The following is an 18,113-nucleotide window of genomic DNA, read 5'->3' as shown; positions in this document are numbered from 1 at the left end:
GTGGAGGATTACGGCTACAGTGAGAGAGGAAAGGCACATGGAGAGGTGCACGGCAGGGGGATGGGCACTACCATGAGCCTCCGCTCTCGCGCCTTCTCTTCTAAGCTCCTCACTACATTAACAAAATCCAACTTGGTAGAACACCAAGTAACACGGAAAGTTCTTACCAAAGCCTCTGTACAAGATCTCTGCTCAAAAAGGACAGTGTGATTTACTGTGATTTTGCTTTTCTTAATTATAAAGCCATTTCAGAGAAGAAGAACTGATTTATCAGGGAGCATTTCCTAAATGCGAATATTTCCCCCTTTTCTTTAAGAAATCTGGTTCAAATAGCTATGCTAAAATGGAACTCTCTTTTATAAAGAAGTGACATGAATTCATGTAGATTTATAAGTAATTGCACAAAAGATAGATGGGATTAAGAACTTAGGTTCTTCAAAGGCTCCAGATAGACCACCCCCCAAGATTCCCCCCTTCTCCCTAAAGAAAGGTAGGGAAATTCCTCAGAACTATTTTATTTAGTTATCAACTTATTTTCTGGACTTATGGCACTGGTTTTCAAACCATTCCTGGCCCACGAATTCTGTAACACAAAAATGCTCATTTGATGAATAATCAATGTAATGGAACATAATATGAAAAACAATGTACATTTTGTTCACAAAAATAATAATGAAACATAATATAAAAAACATACAACGTACATTTTGTTTACAACCTTTTCACATACAGGAGAGATGGCTTCTCTCCAGCATCATGAAGCTCTTGCTAACCTAAGAAACTTTTCCCACAACATTTTCAAAACCTCAAATAAGCCAACTGGAACATCCAAACTAACTGCCAGAGGGCTGTGAAGAACCAGAATGATTCTAGGCCCTGTTTCTGGATATTGATGTACTAACACTGGAAGAAAGCCAGACTTCAGCCTTTATTTAAATAATGAAATAGGACTGTGATTCCTGAATTGAGAAAAGGAGCCTCTCACAATGGAACATTTTTTAGTTATAAAACGTTGGTCCTGACACATGGACACTGTTAATTCACTAAAATTTATAAGTGTTGTAGAAGTAATGAAGGAACAATAGTTAGGTCTTTGTCATCAGCCTGATTTCCTGAATTACCTGATTTGCCAATACCAAAATCATTCCTTTTGCCTGAATTCTGGACACAACTACACCCTACAACTCTTCTGTTTGCATTGTGACAGTCAGCTAAAAATATACTTACTTTCTGTCAATGGGATGGAGATAATGACACCGTTTCCTGTTCCCACCCACAAACGATTGCAAGACACCATAAGAGCTGTGATCCTCACAAAAGAGAAGCCCAGTTTTCCAGTACCTGTACAGTGGGGGAAAATTTTTTATTGAGAAACTAGAGCAGATGATGTTTTAGGTTCCAAGTCCCTCAGAATGGCTGGATTAATTTAAGAGAGAAGAAATGTGACCAGAGCTAATTGGATATTTCCTGAAGGTGCACATCAAAGCAAACTTTCATTGGGCTTTATCACCTATCTGATAACTCATTGTTAATGAAAAAAGAAAATTCTGGGACCCCTGGGTGGCTCAGTCAGTTAAACATCTGCCTTTGGCACAGGTCATGACCTCAGGGGTCCTGGGATCAAGCCCTGTGTCGGGCTCCCTGCTCGGTGGACGGCCTGCTTCTCCTTCTCCCTCTGCTGCTCCCCCTGCTTGTGCTGTCTCTGTCAAATAAATAAATAAAAATCTTTAAAAAAAAAATTCTACAAGTGGCTGACATTACATTATCATTCAGAAAGAAAATACTGTTGATCAGGAGGTATGACACAAGATTTAATTAGGGAGCTGCCAAACCAAACCCAAAACAAAACAAAAAACAACAAAAACAGAGTTTGCTAGATTGGAAAATCAAATGTCCTTTGTTTTTGTAAGCTAAAAGAGTTCGGCTTTGCCTTAAGTTTCTTTGCATAGGTAAAAACAATCTTTAACAAAACTTATAATCTTTCCTTGCTTACATATTTTTATTCTAGAGCAGTTTAGAAATTTTAGGGTATCATAGGCATATAATTTAGAGAGAATGGATGCACTTTTTTTATTTGAAGGGAATTTTTACAACTGATTTTATTTTCTGAGAATTGAAAGGAAAATTCTTAAACAGATAATCACACATTTAAGACAAATAGCATTTATTTAGTTACTCACAAGTTCTACTTATAAGAACTGAGGATATGATCACAGTGTTAGAAGTCAGAAGGAGCCTTAACTCCATTCAGTCTAAGCTAGAGATCTTTAACCTACGGTCAAAGTATATTCCTGAAATTGGGGGGCCTGAGTGGCTCAGTTGTTTAAGCATCGGACTCTTGGTTTTGGCTGAGGTCATGATCTTGCAGTCCTGGGATCAAGCCCTCCATCGGGTTTCGTGCTCAGTGCAGAGTCTGCGTCAGATTCTTTCTCCTCCTCCCTCCCCTCTAACCCTTTCCCGCTTGTGCATGCTTTCTAAAACACATAAAATCTTAAAAAAAAAAAAAAGGTATATTCCTGAAATTAGTTTGCATTTATGACATTCCTAATACTCAAGAGTGCTAGATTAGGAGCTAAGGATAAAGCAGGGACCAAACCAGAGATGGTCCCTGCCCTTCGTGGGGCTTCTGATCTTTGGGGGAAGAGAGACAACAAACAAGAATCTAATATTATTGATGCAACCACAATAATAAGCCCATGAAGGGAAAGCATGAGAGGACCTAATCAAATTGGGAGAACAGGCAAGGTCTGTCTGTACTCCATGTGACATGTAAGCTACAGCCTGAAAGCCAAGTAAAAAGGGACCAAGAAGAACTTCCCTGGCAGAGGCTCTAACACATGTGAGGGGCCTGAAATGGGAAGGAACCTGGTGAGCTCAGGTCAGTGTGAGGAGACCAGAGCAAGTGAGGAGAGTGGTCCAGGCCCCTGGACCAGTTCTTCTGGTGTTGTCACAGAATGTCACCTCACCTAAAGGTAGGAATATTCTAAAAGTGGCTGGTGTTACATAAGTATATCATGGTGGTATTGGCACACTGGTTACTATGCTGAGAACAGATTGTGGAGTAGAAACACAGGCCGGTTATGAGGCTCACAGTTATCTAGGGGGTAAGGATGGTGGCCTGGCCTGCAGGGATAATGGTAGAGATAAAGAAGTAACCGATTTAAGATATTTTTGGAGACAGACTTGACAGCTCCCAGTGATGGATTAGGTGTGGGAAATAAGAGAGGAGTCAAAAATGATCCCAAATTTGTCAAGAACCACAGGGTACATGGAGCATCTGCCTGACACTTTCAGTGATAAGAGCTCACTAGTCCTGAGGCAACTTATTCATTCGTTCTACCTAGCATTTGAGACCATTTAAAAATAAAACATTTTCTTCAACTGACATAGACAGAATGCTTTGGAAGCTTACCTAACATTTTGCTTACATAAGGCTCAATGTCCACATCCTGTAGGTGCTGGTAAGTGTGTGCATGATAGAGACGAAGTGTGGAATCCAAACGAATGGAGACCCACACACCGTCACCCACCCATGCAAGCTGCCGCACCTGGCTCTCCTTCCTGGGGTGTGCATCGAATGATTTCTAGGAAAGATTGTTTGATCACAAGGTTACTTCGATTAAGCAGGAGTTCATGTTTAAAAACTGTGCTAATATGCACAACAATTTGGCAGCCCGTATATTAAAAGAGGAGCCTAAATACTATTTACTAAATAGGATTACTTTTACATACGCAAATGCTTTTATCCCGGACTGTAAAAGAAAACGAAGAACAAACAACTTAAGGATGCTAGATTTCGGCACTGTGTAGGATATCAACTTACCAAAGTAATATTGGCATATCCAGACTCTTTAACAGTGTTCAACAAAAAGACTGAATTTGATCTCAGGATGTTGTATTGCTGCAGAGCAATGCATGAAGTAAGAGCCTATTTAAAATTAAACAAAAAGGAACCTTCTTCTTCTGTGTGCATGTAGGAACTAGATTTGGGGGAAAAAAATCCCACCAAAGGATTAACTTTGGGACTTCTAGGAAACCAAATGGGATTTGGAACAAAGGAATAAGGACTTTTACCTTAAAATTTTCCTGCCCTTTTTCTTTTTCTTAAATAATTAGAATGAATTTATGTATTGTGGCAAAACTTTTAAGAGAGCAATGCTAAGAGGTTTTTATTTTTATAACAAGATGCCATTGCAATCTTATTTCTCAGTCTATGACACATGTATGGATTTTCCTGGATCCACATGGAATGACAGAGACATGGGAAACCTCCTCCCAAACAACCCACACATAATTAAACATATCAAGAACCAAGTATCCAAATAATACACATATTGCATCTGTGGATATTCAGACACACATTTAAACATTCATGTGTAAATCCTCCCTTCCTTAAAAAAAACACTTCCCACCATAGTCAAAAGTGGCAAGAGAGGTGAAGTAACACAGAAAACTGTCATCCAGGACGCCTGGGTGGCTTAGATGGTTAAGCGTCTGCCTTGGGGTCAGGTCATGATCCCAGGATCCTGGGAATAGAGCCCGCATCGGGCTCCCTGCTCAGTGGGGAATCTGCTTCTTTCTCTCCCTCTGCTCCTCCCTCCAGCTCCTGCTATCTCTCTCTCTCATATAAATTAAAAAATCTTAAAAAAAAAAAAAAAAAAAAAGCTGTCATCCAATCCATCACTGATGTGCCCTAAAACACACAGATTCAGAAAACAGTTTCTAGAGAAGCTAAATATAATTATAGTCTTCAGAAAATACAAATTCAGTAAATACAGAAAGCATAGGTTAACTTACCTCTATTTTCATAGCCTTTGGCTGAACCACATAGATTTTGTTCCTATAGCCACACCAGACTTTGTCATGTACCACAGTCATGCAGCGGATGGAATGGTGAGGCCGTCCAAGGTCTAACAGGTGATAGTTTGACAAATCCCACTGCCCATCTTTAAAATAAGAAACAAATTATTAGTTAATGCATACCACCTTTTACTCAATTTTAACACAAGAAACATTCTATTTGGGTGCATTAATAAATTTATTGGTGACACACTGCAAAATACCACATAGTCAGTTTATCTTTTCTTCGCAGAGACTGAATTCTCTCCTTCTGTCTACTGCACAGTTGGGGACGAGATCTCAGAGGGCATCTGGTCCAATGAGCCACCCGGTGCCTGGATCTCCATACTCCCTTGCAGTGATGTGATCAATCAGCCATAAGCTATCCGTTTATTATAACAGTTTAAGAATTAGAATGGATTTAATATTATTTTCTGGACAATATCTCTCTCTCACTTGCATTTTGATGTATCTTGTAAATGTTAAGGACAACACATTGCTAACACTTTAGGAATTACACAATAAGTTCTGATGGCAGAAATACAAATGAGAATCAGCCACTGAAAGCTTGCTCTGTAGACTCTGCTTGAACAATTTCAGTGAAAGAAAACGTACTGCCTCACAAAGCAGCTGTTCCATTTTCCAAAAGCTGTAAATGTCTGAAAAATACTCCCCACGCCTAAGTAGTTCATCCTTGAGTGTCATCACCCATCAGTCTGTAGGTTTGCGCAAAAGACACAGAAGAACTCAGTCCCACTTCTTTTGTTACTGCCCTATGTTTTCTCCTCTCAAAATGAAGCACTCTTGGGATGTGTTCTGTACATATCCCAGTTTATAGACCCTTTATCCTAACTCCACTTTGTCTGTGTTTGTTTAATATGCTATCTATCTACCAAAGAAGAGCAGGATTATCACCAGCCCTGGTCTGGATAGAGATTTCTAGGAGGCTGAACGTGTTCAGTAACTTGTATTCAAGTTTGGGGCCAATCTTTGGGTACTTCTCATTCTTCAGACATGTTGCCCCCTTTTTACTCTTCTGAACCCCAACACAGAACTTGACATTTATCTTATTACATGTCTTTTGTCTGTTCTGAAATATAATTCAGCTTGCCAAAACATTTATTATCACATTTTTTCTAAGCTTTTGCACTTCTTAGCTGACCACAAAGTGACTAAAAGCCTCTGTGCCTCCAGGGGCGCCTGGGTGGCTCAGTCAGTTGAGCGTCTGCCTTCAGCTCAGGTCATGATCCCAGGGTCCTGGGATCGAGCCCTGCATCAGCAGGAAGCCTGCTTCTCCCTCTCCCACTCCCCCTGCTTGTGTTCCCCCTCTCTCTGTGTCTCTCTCTGTCAAATAAATAAAAAAATCTTGAAAATAAAAAAAATACAAGCCTCTGGGCCTCCAGTTTCCTCATCTATATAATGAGGATGACACCAGAACCTTCTTCATAAGTTGCAGTGAGGATTAAGCTCAGATAAAGTCTACAAAGGGTCTGAACAAGGTAAAACATCACTTCCGGATGATAAGGAGTCATTAGCCAGCAATCTCTAGGTACCAGTCAGTTACAAAGACACCTAATCATCATCTACCCTTTATTTTTCCAAGCCCAAAAAGATATGAAACTTGGGGAAAAGTCTTGCTAAAATCTGAATTTAGTGTATCTATGCTTATGGAATATTTTCCTGCTCTAGCAATCTAGCAGGTAGGAAATGATCATTTCTGGCTGATACATATACCAAGGAGTTAGGAAGTGTCACACGCTTGCTTCCCTAGTTCTCTTATAACTCAAGGCAGGTTTTTGGACCTCCACCACCCCTCCCATCTGCAGATGATAGATACACTGGTTTTAGAGAGGAAGAACAGAAATCACAGGACACGAAAATGATTAAACCATATCCAATTAAAAACTTTTAAAACCTTCCAAATATAAGTGGATGCAAATTATTTTAAAAATACTGAACAACAACAAAGAAAACCTTCCCTCTCACTAAATTTCTCCTAACTGAAGTGTACGAATGAGAAACAAGTGCCTCCATTATCACATTATGTCAGAGTACCTTGAAATGATAAACTACGTGCACTCACATAACTATTGAAGTCATACACTGTTAGTGTTCAGTTTAAACCTTTATTCTTTCTCTTATTAAGTATCATTTCTTTAAAACACAGTCCAATCTGCTAGAAAATGCTTTTGCAAAGCAACAAACTGGGCACATTCTATATTCATAACAACTCACCAACTCCTCTGTGAAAGATTGCAAGGGTGCCATCAGCCAGGGCCACTAAAACAATTCCTTTCACGTGTCTGCAAACAGGAAAAGGAATTTCAGAACTCTCCATCTGGGAATGCGGGGGGTGGGGTGGGGGGGGACCACATGCTACTGAACTAGTTCAGAGGCTCCCAGGGGGCCAATCTGTGACAGACAAGAAGCTTACACCAGAACCTGAAGAGTATTTTTTTTTTTTTTAAGTCATCTCTACGCCCAATGTGGGGCTCAAACTCACGACCCCAAGATCAGGAGTAACATACTGTATACTGAGCTAGCCGGGCACCTCAGAATATACTCTTCATTGAGAAAGTCTTTCATGTCAGCTGAGCGAAATAAACAGCCTGTGTAGTGACTCTCTTATTTCACTTTCTGGCCCCAAGGTTCTCTCATCGCAGAAGGGCCGCAGACCAGAGACAGATGCCTTGAGTGGAACTAACAATCAGCTCTGTGAACTTTGGAGTTTTTGATAGCGACATACAGAAAAGGACTAGTGAATCAATGCCCCCAGTCAACACACTCACCAAGTCTCAAGAGTACCCTGAAATAAACATAAATTAATAGGTATTAATTGGTTCTCTCCCCAAAGTACTCTCTCCCCAGAGTACTACAGAACTCACAGTATGGTGAGGAATCAACCTGACTAGTTTGACTTAAAGCTCTACTTAGGAACTATTTTATTTTATAGTAAGAGTTTCAATCTCACTCAGCTCCTCTGATTCCATAAAGGGGGAAAATATCTGGGTACTGATTTAATTATGAAGCACATGTTAGCTTTAATAGTCTTAAAAGATAGTTTATACCAAAATACATATTTTTTAAAGGAAGAATTTCTAAAATAAAACTTACACAATACTGAGAATCGAATCTTTAAGTTTAATAGAATGGAGACATTTCCTCCACTGGGCTACAGATGAATGCACATACAAACTGCAAGAACAAAATCAAGACTGGTAAGGCATAGAGAAAATCAAGTTGTTGCTTTCATCTAATAATGACCACAAAGTTCCCTTAGGAGGAAAGAAAAGTAACACAAAAATCGTAGGAAATAACAACGAGAGTCTAACGTAAAGAAATAAGCTGCTTAAGCAAACAGAAACACAGAAGAGTGAAAAGTCAGAACTAGAATAATGCATGGTCAGTTAGTTTCAGGTTACCACATACTTCAGAATCCTTGGCTAAAATCCGTTTTTAAAAAATGACCTTACTCTTCTGCTACACCAAACCGTAACTTTCTGACGACAGGCTGGTTTACATCAAGAGAGTGGCAAGCTACGGTCTGCAGACCACATCTAGCCCTCCACCTGTCTTCGTATAGCATGCGAGATAAAAATGGTCTTTACGTGTGTAAATGGTTGGGAAAAAAATCAAGTGTATTTTATGACATCTGAGACCTGCATGAAATCCAGCCTTCAGAGCCCACCCAGCGTTCCAAGAGCACAGCTGCACTCCGCTATGGACGTGCTGCCAGCACAACGGCCGCCTTTGCACCACCACGCCAGAGCTGAGAAGTTGCTAGAGATTATATGGCCACAAAGCCTAACATACTTCTTATCTGATCCTTCAGAGAAAAAGCGGGCTGACCCTCTATTCTGTAGTATTAAGACTCCTATGGAAAAAAAGCACTAGTGACCTTGCTTAACCTGTGGAGAAGCATAATTTTCAGAGACTCCTCATACTACCAGAATATGAACAAACTATGTAATGTTAGTTATCATCTCCTAAGCTTTCAGACTGGGATCTGTCCAGGTTTCCCTAGTACGTTTCGCGTTTGGAATGGAAATGGGCCTTCTCACAGCCAACAGATTAGTTTAATCGCTGGTATTTCCTGAATACACTCTAGCCTATATAAACCTTCTGTGCATCCATAATTCTGTCTCTGTGCTGTTCAGGATCTTCTTTTTCTGGATCACCCAGATTTTCAAGTTTTATTTACCTCTTCTTCCAAGAATATTACATAAAGGGAACATTCTGTGACAAAGAACTATATGATTTACCATTCATAAACAATACAAGTCCAGTTTATGAGGTAATGAGATCATCTCAAAATCTGTATGTACATAAAGTTCTCTGCTTTAATATGTACTTTTTGTTGTATGCCTATGCACCACATTTTACTTTTCTGATTCCAAAAAGTAAAAAACTAAAGATACCCCAATATTAAGAGTTGGCACCTACCAGCCATTCTGAGCTCCAAGCCACATAGTTGGTAAAAGGCTACTCATTTTCTGGGCTTCTTCTCTCACCAGGTCTTGTTCATTTGGCAATACTGATAACTGATCTTTATATGCATCTGAGTCATTACTGGGAAAGGTGGGGAAAAGGAAAGCATCTGAGTATGCTTAGCTACAGTTTTCAGGGACTGAACATTTCCACATTTTAGTTTAACAGTTTGAAAAAAAAATCAAACACTAACATTCCAGAAAAGCCAAATTTAAATGCTTATAATAAATATTTCAACAGTTGTACCAGAAGTAACATTAACATACTAGAGAGAACCAAGGTGCAGATAAGGGAGTTAAGACATAGTAATATAGCAGTTAATATCCAGACTATAATTACGGTTCTCCCTTAGGGTTATTTTGAATTTTGTAAGTTTTTTCTTAGGGGAAAGAAGAGGAAGGGATGGTTTGTTGTAAGAGGAAAAGCACACACACACGAGAATGAGTATAAAGAATTTTCAAGGGGTGCCTGGTTCAATAGGTTAAGAGTCTGCCCTCGGCTCAGGTCATGATCCCAGGACCCTGGGATCAAGCCCCGCATCAGGCTCCCTGCTCAGTGGGGAGTCTGCCTCTCCCTCAGTTCATGCTCTCTCAAATAAAATCTTAAAAAAAAAAAAAAAAAAAAGAATTTTCTAAAATAAATTATTAAGCTAAAACACTCATATTCTCTCCTACGACCTTTTTTCTTTTGGATTGTCAGAACAGTTTTAGAAAAGGTAAGTGGGCTGTCAAATTCAAAACAGACAAACCTACTATTTCTAAAAAGATGACTTTATTCTTTTTTTTTTTAAGATTCTATTTATTTGACACACACACACACACACACACACACAGAACATAAGCAGGGGGAGCTGCAGGCAGAGGGAGAAAGAGAAGCAGACTCCCCGCTGAGCAGGGAGCCCGACTTGGGACTCAATCTCAGGACCCTGGGATCATGACCTGAGCTGAAGGCAGACGCTTAACCAACTGAGCCACCCGCGCCCCAGATGACTTAAATTAACAAATGTTAATAGACAGTTATCACTCTATAAGAGGAGGAATATTAAATTATAAAAAGAATCATGTTTAGATAGATCCCCATCAGCTTTCTATAAAGGCCTAGAAAATAAAGAATCCATTAAATGGGCCTAGATTACCCATTGCTTTAAAGGAAGAGCTATTTGCTAGAAAACAAAATCCAAAAAAGTCATCCGAGCCCACATGGGAAATCTAAACTGCGAATTTCGCAGCTAACTAGGGTTGGGGAGGAGGGCTGGGGAGGAAAGTGGCACAGTTACAGTTTTAATGAAAAATCATATCGGAGGAGAAAATGACCAGGAAGATTTTGACTACTGTACTTATAGGCAAAGTTTTTTTGTGTTTGTTTTTTCTTTTTGTTTTATTTTTTAAGTTAGAAGGAATAGACAACACATGGGGGTGGGAGAATCCAGAGCAGAAGCAGTGGAAGGAGAGATGGAGACATAGTGGGAATACTGTGGCTGCTTGAGATGATCCTGGTTCCTTTTACGTGAGCACTTCTCTCGTTTCCTAAGTTACTGACCCATCTGCATACCTTGACTGATACACTGGTGAGAGGTCTTCCGGGATTTGAACTCCCAGAGGATCTGTAAAGACGTGCTCTGTGTACACGCCGGGCTGGGAGATGTCCACGGTGTCTTCAGCTGACCCTGCATTGCCTTCTGTGGCTTCAGTTGCTTCTTCTGCTGTTGGAATGTTTTCATCAACCTCACTATTTTCTGCTTCCTTTTCTACAAAATAAATAAAATATGCTAACTATTTTGAGTTTGAGCTTTTCTCCCAATCATTTCCCCACACAAACCACCGCTGCAGAGTTCCACTCCCCCTACCGCATCCTCCTCCACACTATACCATGAAATACAGAATTCTTGTTTTCATAGGCATTACAGTATTACAGTGTCTTCTTTTGAGCTCTTTCATCCTCGTTACTTCAAGATCTAAATTGAGGAGGAGTCCTAATGAGGCCTCTGGGATAGGCTGTGACTCTATACTGATGGCATGGAAGGAGGAGAGTGGTACCTGGTGGTTTTTCCATCACTGGAGAAGCACCGTTGGTACTCGGGGAAGTGGCAGCTGCTGTCACACTTTCTGTAGAACAACCAACCACTGTGATGCCCCCCAACAGGCTGTCTGTCTCTGCTGAGCTATTGCTGGTCATGCTGCCACATAAAGATGCTTTGTCTACCTGTCCAGATTCGGAAGACTCTTCTCCTGCAGGGTAGTCTGTTTCTCTTGCTCCTAAAAAACAAGATAAAACTTTTCCTAACAGCTAATCTTAGTCATTTGTTTCCAGTTTATTTTTGGTCTTCCCCAACTAGAGCATAAACTCCATGAGAGTGGTGCATAACTACCTCCAGCAAACAAGTCAGTTCCTGCCAGTAAAAAGGTGTAGATGGTAGGAAGAGAGGGACGTGGCTTCCTCTTACCTGGTACACTCGCTATACACAGAACATGAGAGTTGCAAACAGTGAAACTGTCTAGGATGTTGCCTGGTTGAATAGCATCAATAATGATAACTTTTGTAGCTGAATGAGTGCTGGTACAGATCCAGACTAGACTGGATAATTCTTCTTGATTTTTTAACTCCTTCTGCTGTTCCTATGTATACAAAGTAAGAATATGAATGTTTAAAATGATATGCATATGTACAAATTCATAAGGCTGTGTTGTAACAGTAAAGGGCAATGTTGTTTTGCATTTATTTTCAGATTATTTGAAAAGGCTAAAAATACAACCATCTTTCAATATTAGTTAGTAGACTAAAAAATAGCAGTTAAAGCAGATCAATGATAAAAATGTTCTATATCTTGATTTTGATGGTTCTTAAACAGGTACATACATTTGTCAAAACTCTTTGAACTGTACCCATTTCAAGTGTATATACCTTAGCATATGTAAAATACACCTCATAAAATGGATCTAAAAAAGAGAGAGCATGAGGAGTAAGCAAGGGCATAAGAATCCCAATTAAAAGCTGGACCAGAAGTAAGTTCTGGACCAAAAAGCTACAACCAGGAGGTCAAATGTTAATGCACACACTTACCTTAAGTTCCTGGTCTAACTTGTCTAAGCTACTCTGCGACGCACTTCGCTGTTTACTGCCTTCTGTATCCAAACCAGCAACATCCTTGTAAAATACACTTGCTCCAACAACAGAACCACCATCTCTGGTCTTTCCACCTGATAAATTGACTCCAACAGCACACCACAGCTTTTTGGATTTGAAAGGGGGGGGGGGTATTAAGTCATTTTCTCTCTAAAAATGTTTAGAACTTTTCACATTTCTTTAAAAATCTAATGATCATGAATATAGGTCTTTTTTTGGTTGTTGTTCCTTTCGTTCAAGTAAACTCTCCCCAATTTGGGGCTCGAACTCAAGACCCTGAGATTAAGAGTCGCACATTTTACTGAGTCAGAAAGGCGCCCCATGAATACAGCTCTTTAATATTCAAAGTATTCCAGTTTAAAATTACAAAATAAACAATAACCTCACCCACAAAACCAGAATTTAAACTTTTCTGGTTTTAGAAAGAGAATCCATCCAGAGTTGAAGAAATATTTCCTTTAACTTCAAAATTAATTTACCTTCATTGATGTATCTTTTTCATCTAGAGGTCTGAGATAGACGGGCACAGGTAGATTTTTCATCTTATTTTCCCCTTGGCCATTGGTTACCTGATAATTAGGGAGAGGAGAGGAAAAGACACATTGGTAAGCCTCATCAAAAGTGAACTCAAAGAACCACTGAGCCATGGGCAAGCACTGCTGGTATATTATTTCCTCTTTGAAATCATGTCCAAGTTAATTCTGTTATTCTTATTTGAAAAATAAGCGGAAAGTCAAGTGGCAGTTAGAAAAAATAAACAAGATACTATGGGAGCTCAGAAGAGATACACTACTTCATGTACATGTTAGTGCGTGTGTGCGTGTGTGTGCGTGTGCGTGCGTGTGCATGTGCGTATTCATGTGTGAGTCTTTTAGGGATAGGGAATACAGAAGTAGACAAAGTTCCTGTAAACCTGAACTTAGGTTTAAGTCAACAGTTTGAAAGGTTACATGACAATGCATGGTTTCTTAAAACTTCTAAAAACAGAGGTTGGTTTTTTGGGTACCTGGGTGGCTCAGTCAGTTAAGAGGCTGACTCTGAGTTTTGATTCAGGTCATGATCTCAGGATCCTGGGATCGAGCCCCGCATCAATCTCCCTCTCCCTCTGCCCCTCTCCCCTGCTTGCCCCACGTGTGTTCTCCCTCTCACCCTCTCTCCCTCTGAAATAAATAAATCTAAAAAAGATGTTTTTTAAAAAATGAAATCTTCAAATATTAAAATACAGCAGGATACACATCCAACTCAATAGCAAAAACAAACAAATGGATTAAAAAATGGGCAGAGGATCTGAACGAACACTTTTCCAAAGAAGATACAGACAGTCAAAGGGTACATGACAAGATGCTCAACATCACTAATCATCAGGGAAATGCAAATCAAAACCACAATGAAATACCATCTCACACCTGTCAGAATTGCTATTACCAGAAAGACAAGAGGCGAGGATGTGGAGAAAAGGAAACCCTAATGTACTGATAGTGGGAATGTAAATTGGTGCAGCCATTATGGAAAACAGTATGGAGGCTCCTAAAAAATAAAAAATAGGGGCATCTGGCTCATTTAGTTGGTAGAGCATGTGACTCTTGATCTTGGGGTCATAAGTTCAAGCCCCACTTTGGGCACAGAGATGACTTTTTTAAAAAAATTAAAAATAGAACTGCCATACGATCCAGCAATTCCACTTTTGGGTATTTATCTGGAGAAAAAAAAAACATTAACTTGAAAAGATATATGCACCTCTATGTTCACTGTAGCATTACTTAGTAGCCAAGACATGCATACAGCCTAAGTGTCCATCAATAAAGGAATGTGTAAGGGAAATGTGGTATATAAATAAAATGGATTATTATTCAGCCATAAAAAAGAACAGTAGTTTTCCATCTGTGACAACATGGATGGAACTTGAGGGCATTATGCTACGTGAAGTAAATTCAGACAGAGAAAAACAAATACCGTATGATCTCACTTATATGTGGAATCTTAAACAAACATACAAAGCTCATAAACACAGAGAATAAACTGGGGGCTGCTAGAGGCAGGGGTGAGAGATCAGTGAAGTGGTTCGTAAAGGAGGTCAAAAGATACAAACTTCCAGTTATAAATTAAGTCACGGGGATGTATGGTACAGCATGGCAACTATAATTAATAATACTGTATTGCACATTTAAAGTTACTAAGAGAGTAAATCTGTAAAGTTGTCACTACAAAAAAAAAATCTGTAACCACGTTTGGTGATGATTTGTAACTATACTACTGTGGTGATCATTTCACAATATGTAAAAATATCAAATCATTATGTTGTGTACCTGAAACTATTATGCTATATGTCAATTACCCCTCAAAACAAAACAAAAAAAGAACAAAAAACAAACCAATAGATTACCTCAAGTCTGTGCACCTGGTAAACCTTCCTGTTGACCCCTCTGCCTCCTCACAGACTCAGGTGTCTCTTTTGAGCTCTGGGGCTCTAGAAAACAGCCTGAGAACTACTACCTTCAACCCCTAAGTGTGTGCCAAGTCCATGAACTTGAAACGAGCAGGTTTGAGACAGCTATTGCAATGCCTTCATGCCCAGGCATACCCTTCTCCCCTAGCACTAACCACCAGATGCTCTTACCTGTTTGTACTTCTGAGGCAGACTCCAGCCAAAAGCCTGCACTCTACCATCTTCCTTCTGAACGTGTGCCTTTACCTGCCGATACTGTTCTCTCTTTTGTTCTCTGCGCGAGGCTAAACTAGCTTCAGTTCTAAAAGGCAAAGAAATTTCCCTTTTTAATTAAGGGAATATATAACAATAGTGTATCTCCCCTTTCCTGCTAAGACAGCAAAAATGACAAAAAAAAGAAAAAAAAATCACCCAATTTCAGTTTACTTCGGAGTTCTGCATTTCTAAGCAGTGTTAGCCTAAAGCTGGCCTTTTAAAGTTGTGCAGTGAGTACAGTGCTCAAACTTTAACAGAATGGCAAGCAGCTTATTTTATTATGCTGAATCATCCGCCATCAAATTTCTATCAGATTTCAGATTTGGCCATATGAAAGGGAAAAATTCTTAAATATTTTTTAGTTCCTCCCTTTTTTGTTCATTCAACAAATATTTACTGAGAATTTTCTCATGCCAGGGAATGTGCTAGAAGTGACTCAAGATCAATAAATCAATATCTTCTTAGGAAGATAACAAAGATTAATTTCTGGACCCCACTGCTTTGTTTCAGAAGACAAAAATGCAAACTGACTTGCTATGTATGCCAGAGTTAACAAATCTGTGTGTCAGACACTTATAAACCCTTGGTAATTTAACCCTAGTGCCTCTGAGACAGGTTATCATACTCCATTTACAGGCAGAGAAACTGGGGATGAGAGGTTAGCTTGTCCAAGTTCATGTACCTAATGAGCAGCAGTCAGGAAGGAAAATAAACTTCTTCTGACACCAAAGGAAATGTTCAAACATTTAGGATAAAGGCTTATATAGGCCTTTAACATTTTACTAATATTTACCAGTGTTGCTGACCATCAACAAAGAGACATTTTAAAACAACTTCTGTTTATGAAACCTGTGAAATACAATTTTCATAAAAGGTATTGACTACAAGTAATCTACTTAAAGGTAGGCAGCCACGTTATAGAAATGGCTTCTTTATGGACTTATGTGAACCTTACCGCTGATCGGATAAGGGGCAAGAATATTCTGAACTATTAAGTTATTTAGCGCATAACCACTAGTCTGCAAAATACTTACTCTTCACTAAGGAAATCAAAGGCCTTGGACTTATCCCCAGGGAGCTGAGATAAGGTGCTGCTTCTTTTCTTGACGGAAGGAGTAACATGAGACGTGGGTGCATTGTATTTCAAATTAACAGGTGGTTCAGGCTTCTTAGTAGTATTACTTGAAGAGCTGAAAAGTCGGCTGAAACTAAAAAGAAAAAAAGTGACAGAGCGAGAGAGCGAGAGCGAGAGAGAGAGAGAGAGAGAAAGAGTGTTATTACATGCACTATGAAAAACAATCCATTACTTTCCATGAATTTCAGAGAGCTTTTACAAGGCAATGAGTTAGAAACTGGCAGAAAGATATTTTGTAGTCATACACTGCAGCCTTAGCAATAACTCACAGCCAAACTCAGACATTCAGGAAAGAGAAACTATTGCTTAGAATGGCAGATCCTCCCACTTTAATTAGCAATTCACATAATGAAAGAAAGAAACTCTTAAGTACGGGGAACTTCTTATAATGAAGAAATAAGACCGGTCCCAGCTCTTACTTGGTAAGTAGTTGTTAAACAGCAATGTTATAGCTGCATGGTTTGAACAGAAGCTTAGTTTTGCCAGTTCTAAAAGTGGTAATAAAGTACTGGAACACATACTACCATTTAACATACATCTTATACCTTTTCTTATTAAGCCCAAATTATAGATCTACCTTCACATCCACTTAAAAGAATTAACACTTCTATTAAATAGCAGATTCACCAAAAAGGGTAAATTAAATGCACATTCTTCTGGCATGAACATAAATCAAATCTGAAACACACAAATACACACACTACTCAAACCTACAGACACTAAATTTCTAAGCTTTACTTTATAAAGTTCCTTACAATCACACAACCAGTGCATCCATATAACTTATTTACTGAGGATCCAGGTAATTATCAACTCTATGAATAATTCCCCATCATTTTAATTTAATTTAGCAGAAGATTCCATCGAGTGCATAACCAACAGGATGCAGCTTACGACAGCATATGTTTGTCCTCAAGAATAGCCTTACCGAGCTGGCACGCTACGTATCAAAAAGAAAAAAGTTCAATTTAGCCATATACTCCAAATTTTAAAAAGAAAGGAGACACAAAATCATTCTCAGCAATAAAATTTTGACTGCAATCTTGTCTCAAAGGGCTCTCTGAAGTCTTTATGTGTTTTTAGATACTTACAACTGCCAAATGCTTGACCTTTTTTTTTCCTGCATGGCTGGATTTTCTCTTGATGCACTATATTTTAAAAGAAAAACAAAGGAAAAAAAATGTGTCATCAGTGAGGTGTTTTGCTTTCTATCTGAAGAATAGGTGACCCAAGAAGTTCATGGGATACACAAAAGAGAATCAACAATTAAATTCAGTAAATAGTTGCTTTGACCTATCATGTGTCAGTCAGCCTGTAAAAGCTAATACAACTAAGATAAATAAAACACCACCCCTCCATAGAAGAGCTCAGTCCACTGACAGAGACAAGATTGTTTTCTGTGCTGAACGGACAGCCAACAGGCCTGAACGTAAATATGCAAAAAAAATTTTATTGAAGAGGTATCTTCCAATTCTCCCTTTTGTCAAAATACTGTCTTTTGAATACTTATCTTTACATAAAGGTCTCTATCGTCCTCATGCTCTAGCTCTCACAAGATAGCCTGTAACTTTACTGTTCTGATGGGTCATTTTTCATAGGACAAATACTTTCCCATTACTGAAGAGATGACCAGAGAAGGGGATAAACTGGACTGACAGGTAGTTCAAGAAAATTTCAGAAAATGCACTCCAAACTAATTTAGTAAGGTGGTAAGGATCCTGCGCTCACTATAAGAGCTCACTTTTCACATTTTTTTTAAAGGACTAAATTGAAAACATGTTTAATTCAATGGAAAAGTAAAAAATGAGACACCACTTCCTCACTTGT

At 39.1% G+C, this 18,113-nt stretch overlaps 1 protein-coding gene across 1 annotated transcript in view; it reads right to left on the bottom strand.

Annotated features, from left to right (window-relative positions):
- The window catches only part of SPAG9 (sperm associated antigen 9), a 137,450-nt gene that overhangs the window by 13,943 nt on the left and 105,394 nt on the right, over positions 1-18,113 (bottom strand). Inside the window, 14 exon segments of the mRNA XM_027626312.2 lie at positions 1,228-1,341; positions 3,413-3,584; positions 4,798-4,946; positions 7,075-7,142; positions 7,954-8,034; positions 9,283-9,408; positions 10,879-11,074; positions 11,364-11,582; positions 11,771-11,942; positions 12,388-12,555; positions 12,930-13,019; positions 15,068-15,197; positions 16,186-16,359; positions 17,378-17,434. Coding sequence (XP_027482113.2) covers positions 1,228-1,341; positions 3,413-3,584; positions 4,798-4,946; positions 7,075-7,142; positions 7,954-8,034; positions 9,283-9,408; positions 10,879-11,074; positions 11,364-11,582; positions 11,771-11,942; positions 12,388-12,555; positions 12,930-13,019; positions 15,068-15,197; positions 16,186-16,359; positions 17,378-17,434 — 1,916 coding nt within the window.

The sequence above is a fragment of the Zalophus californianus genome, chromosome 16 (genome assembly GCF_009762305.2).
Source record: "Zalophus californianus isolate mZalCal1 chromosome 16, mZalCal1.pri.v2, whole genome shotgun sequence".
NCBI classification, from domain to species: domain Eukaryota; kingdom Metazoa; phylum Chordata; class Mammalia; order Carnivora; family Otariidae; genus Zalophus; species Zalophus californianus.
This window is presented reverse-complemented; position numbering and strand designations above follow the sequence as displayed.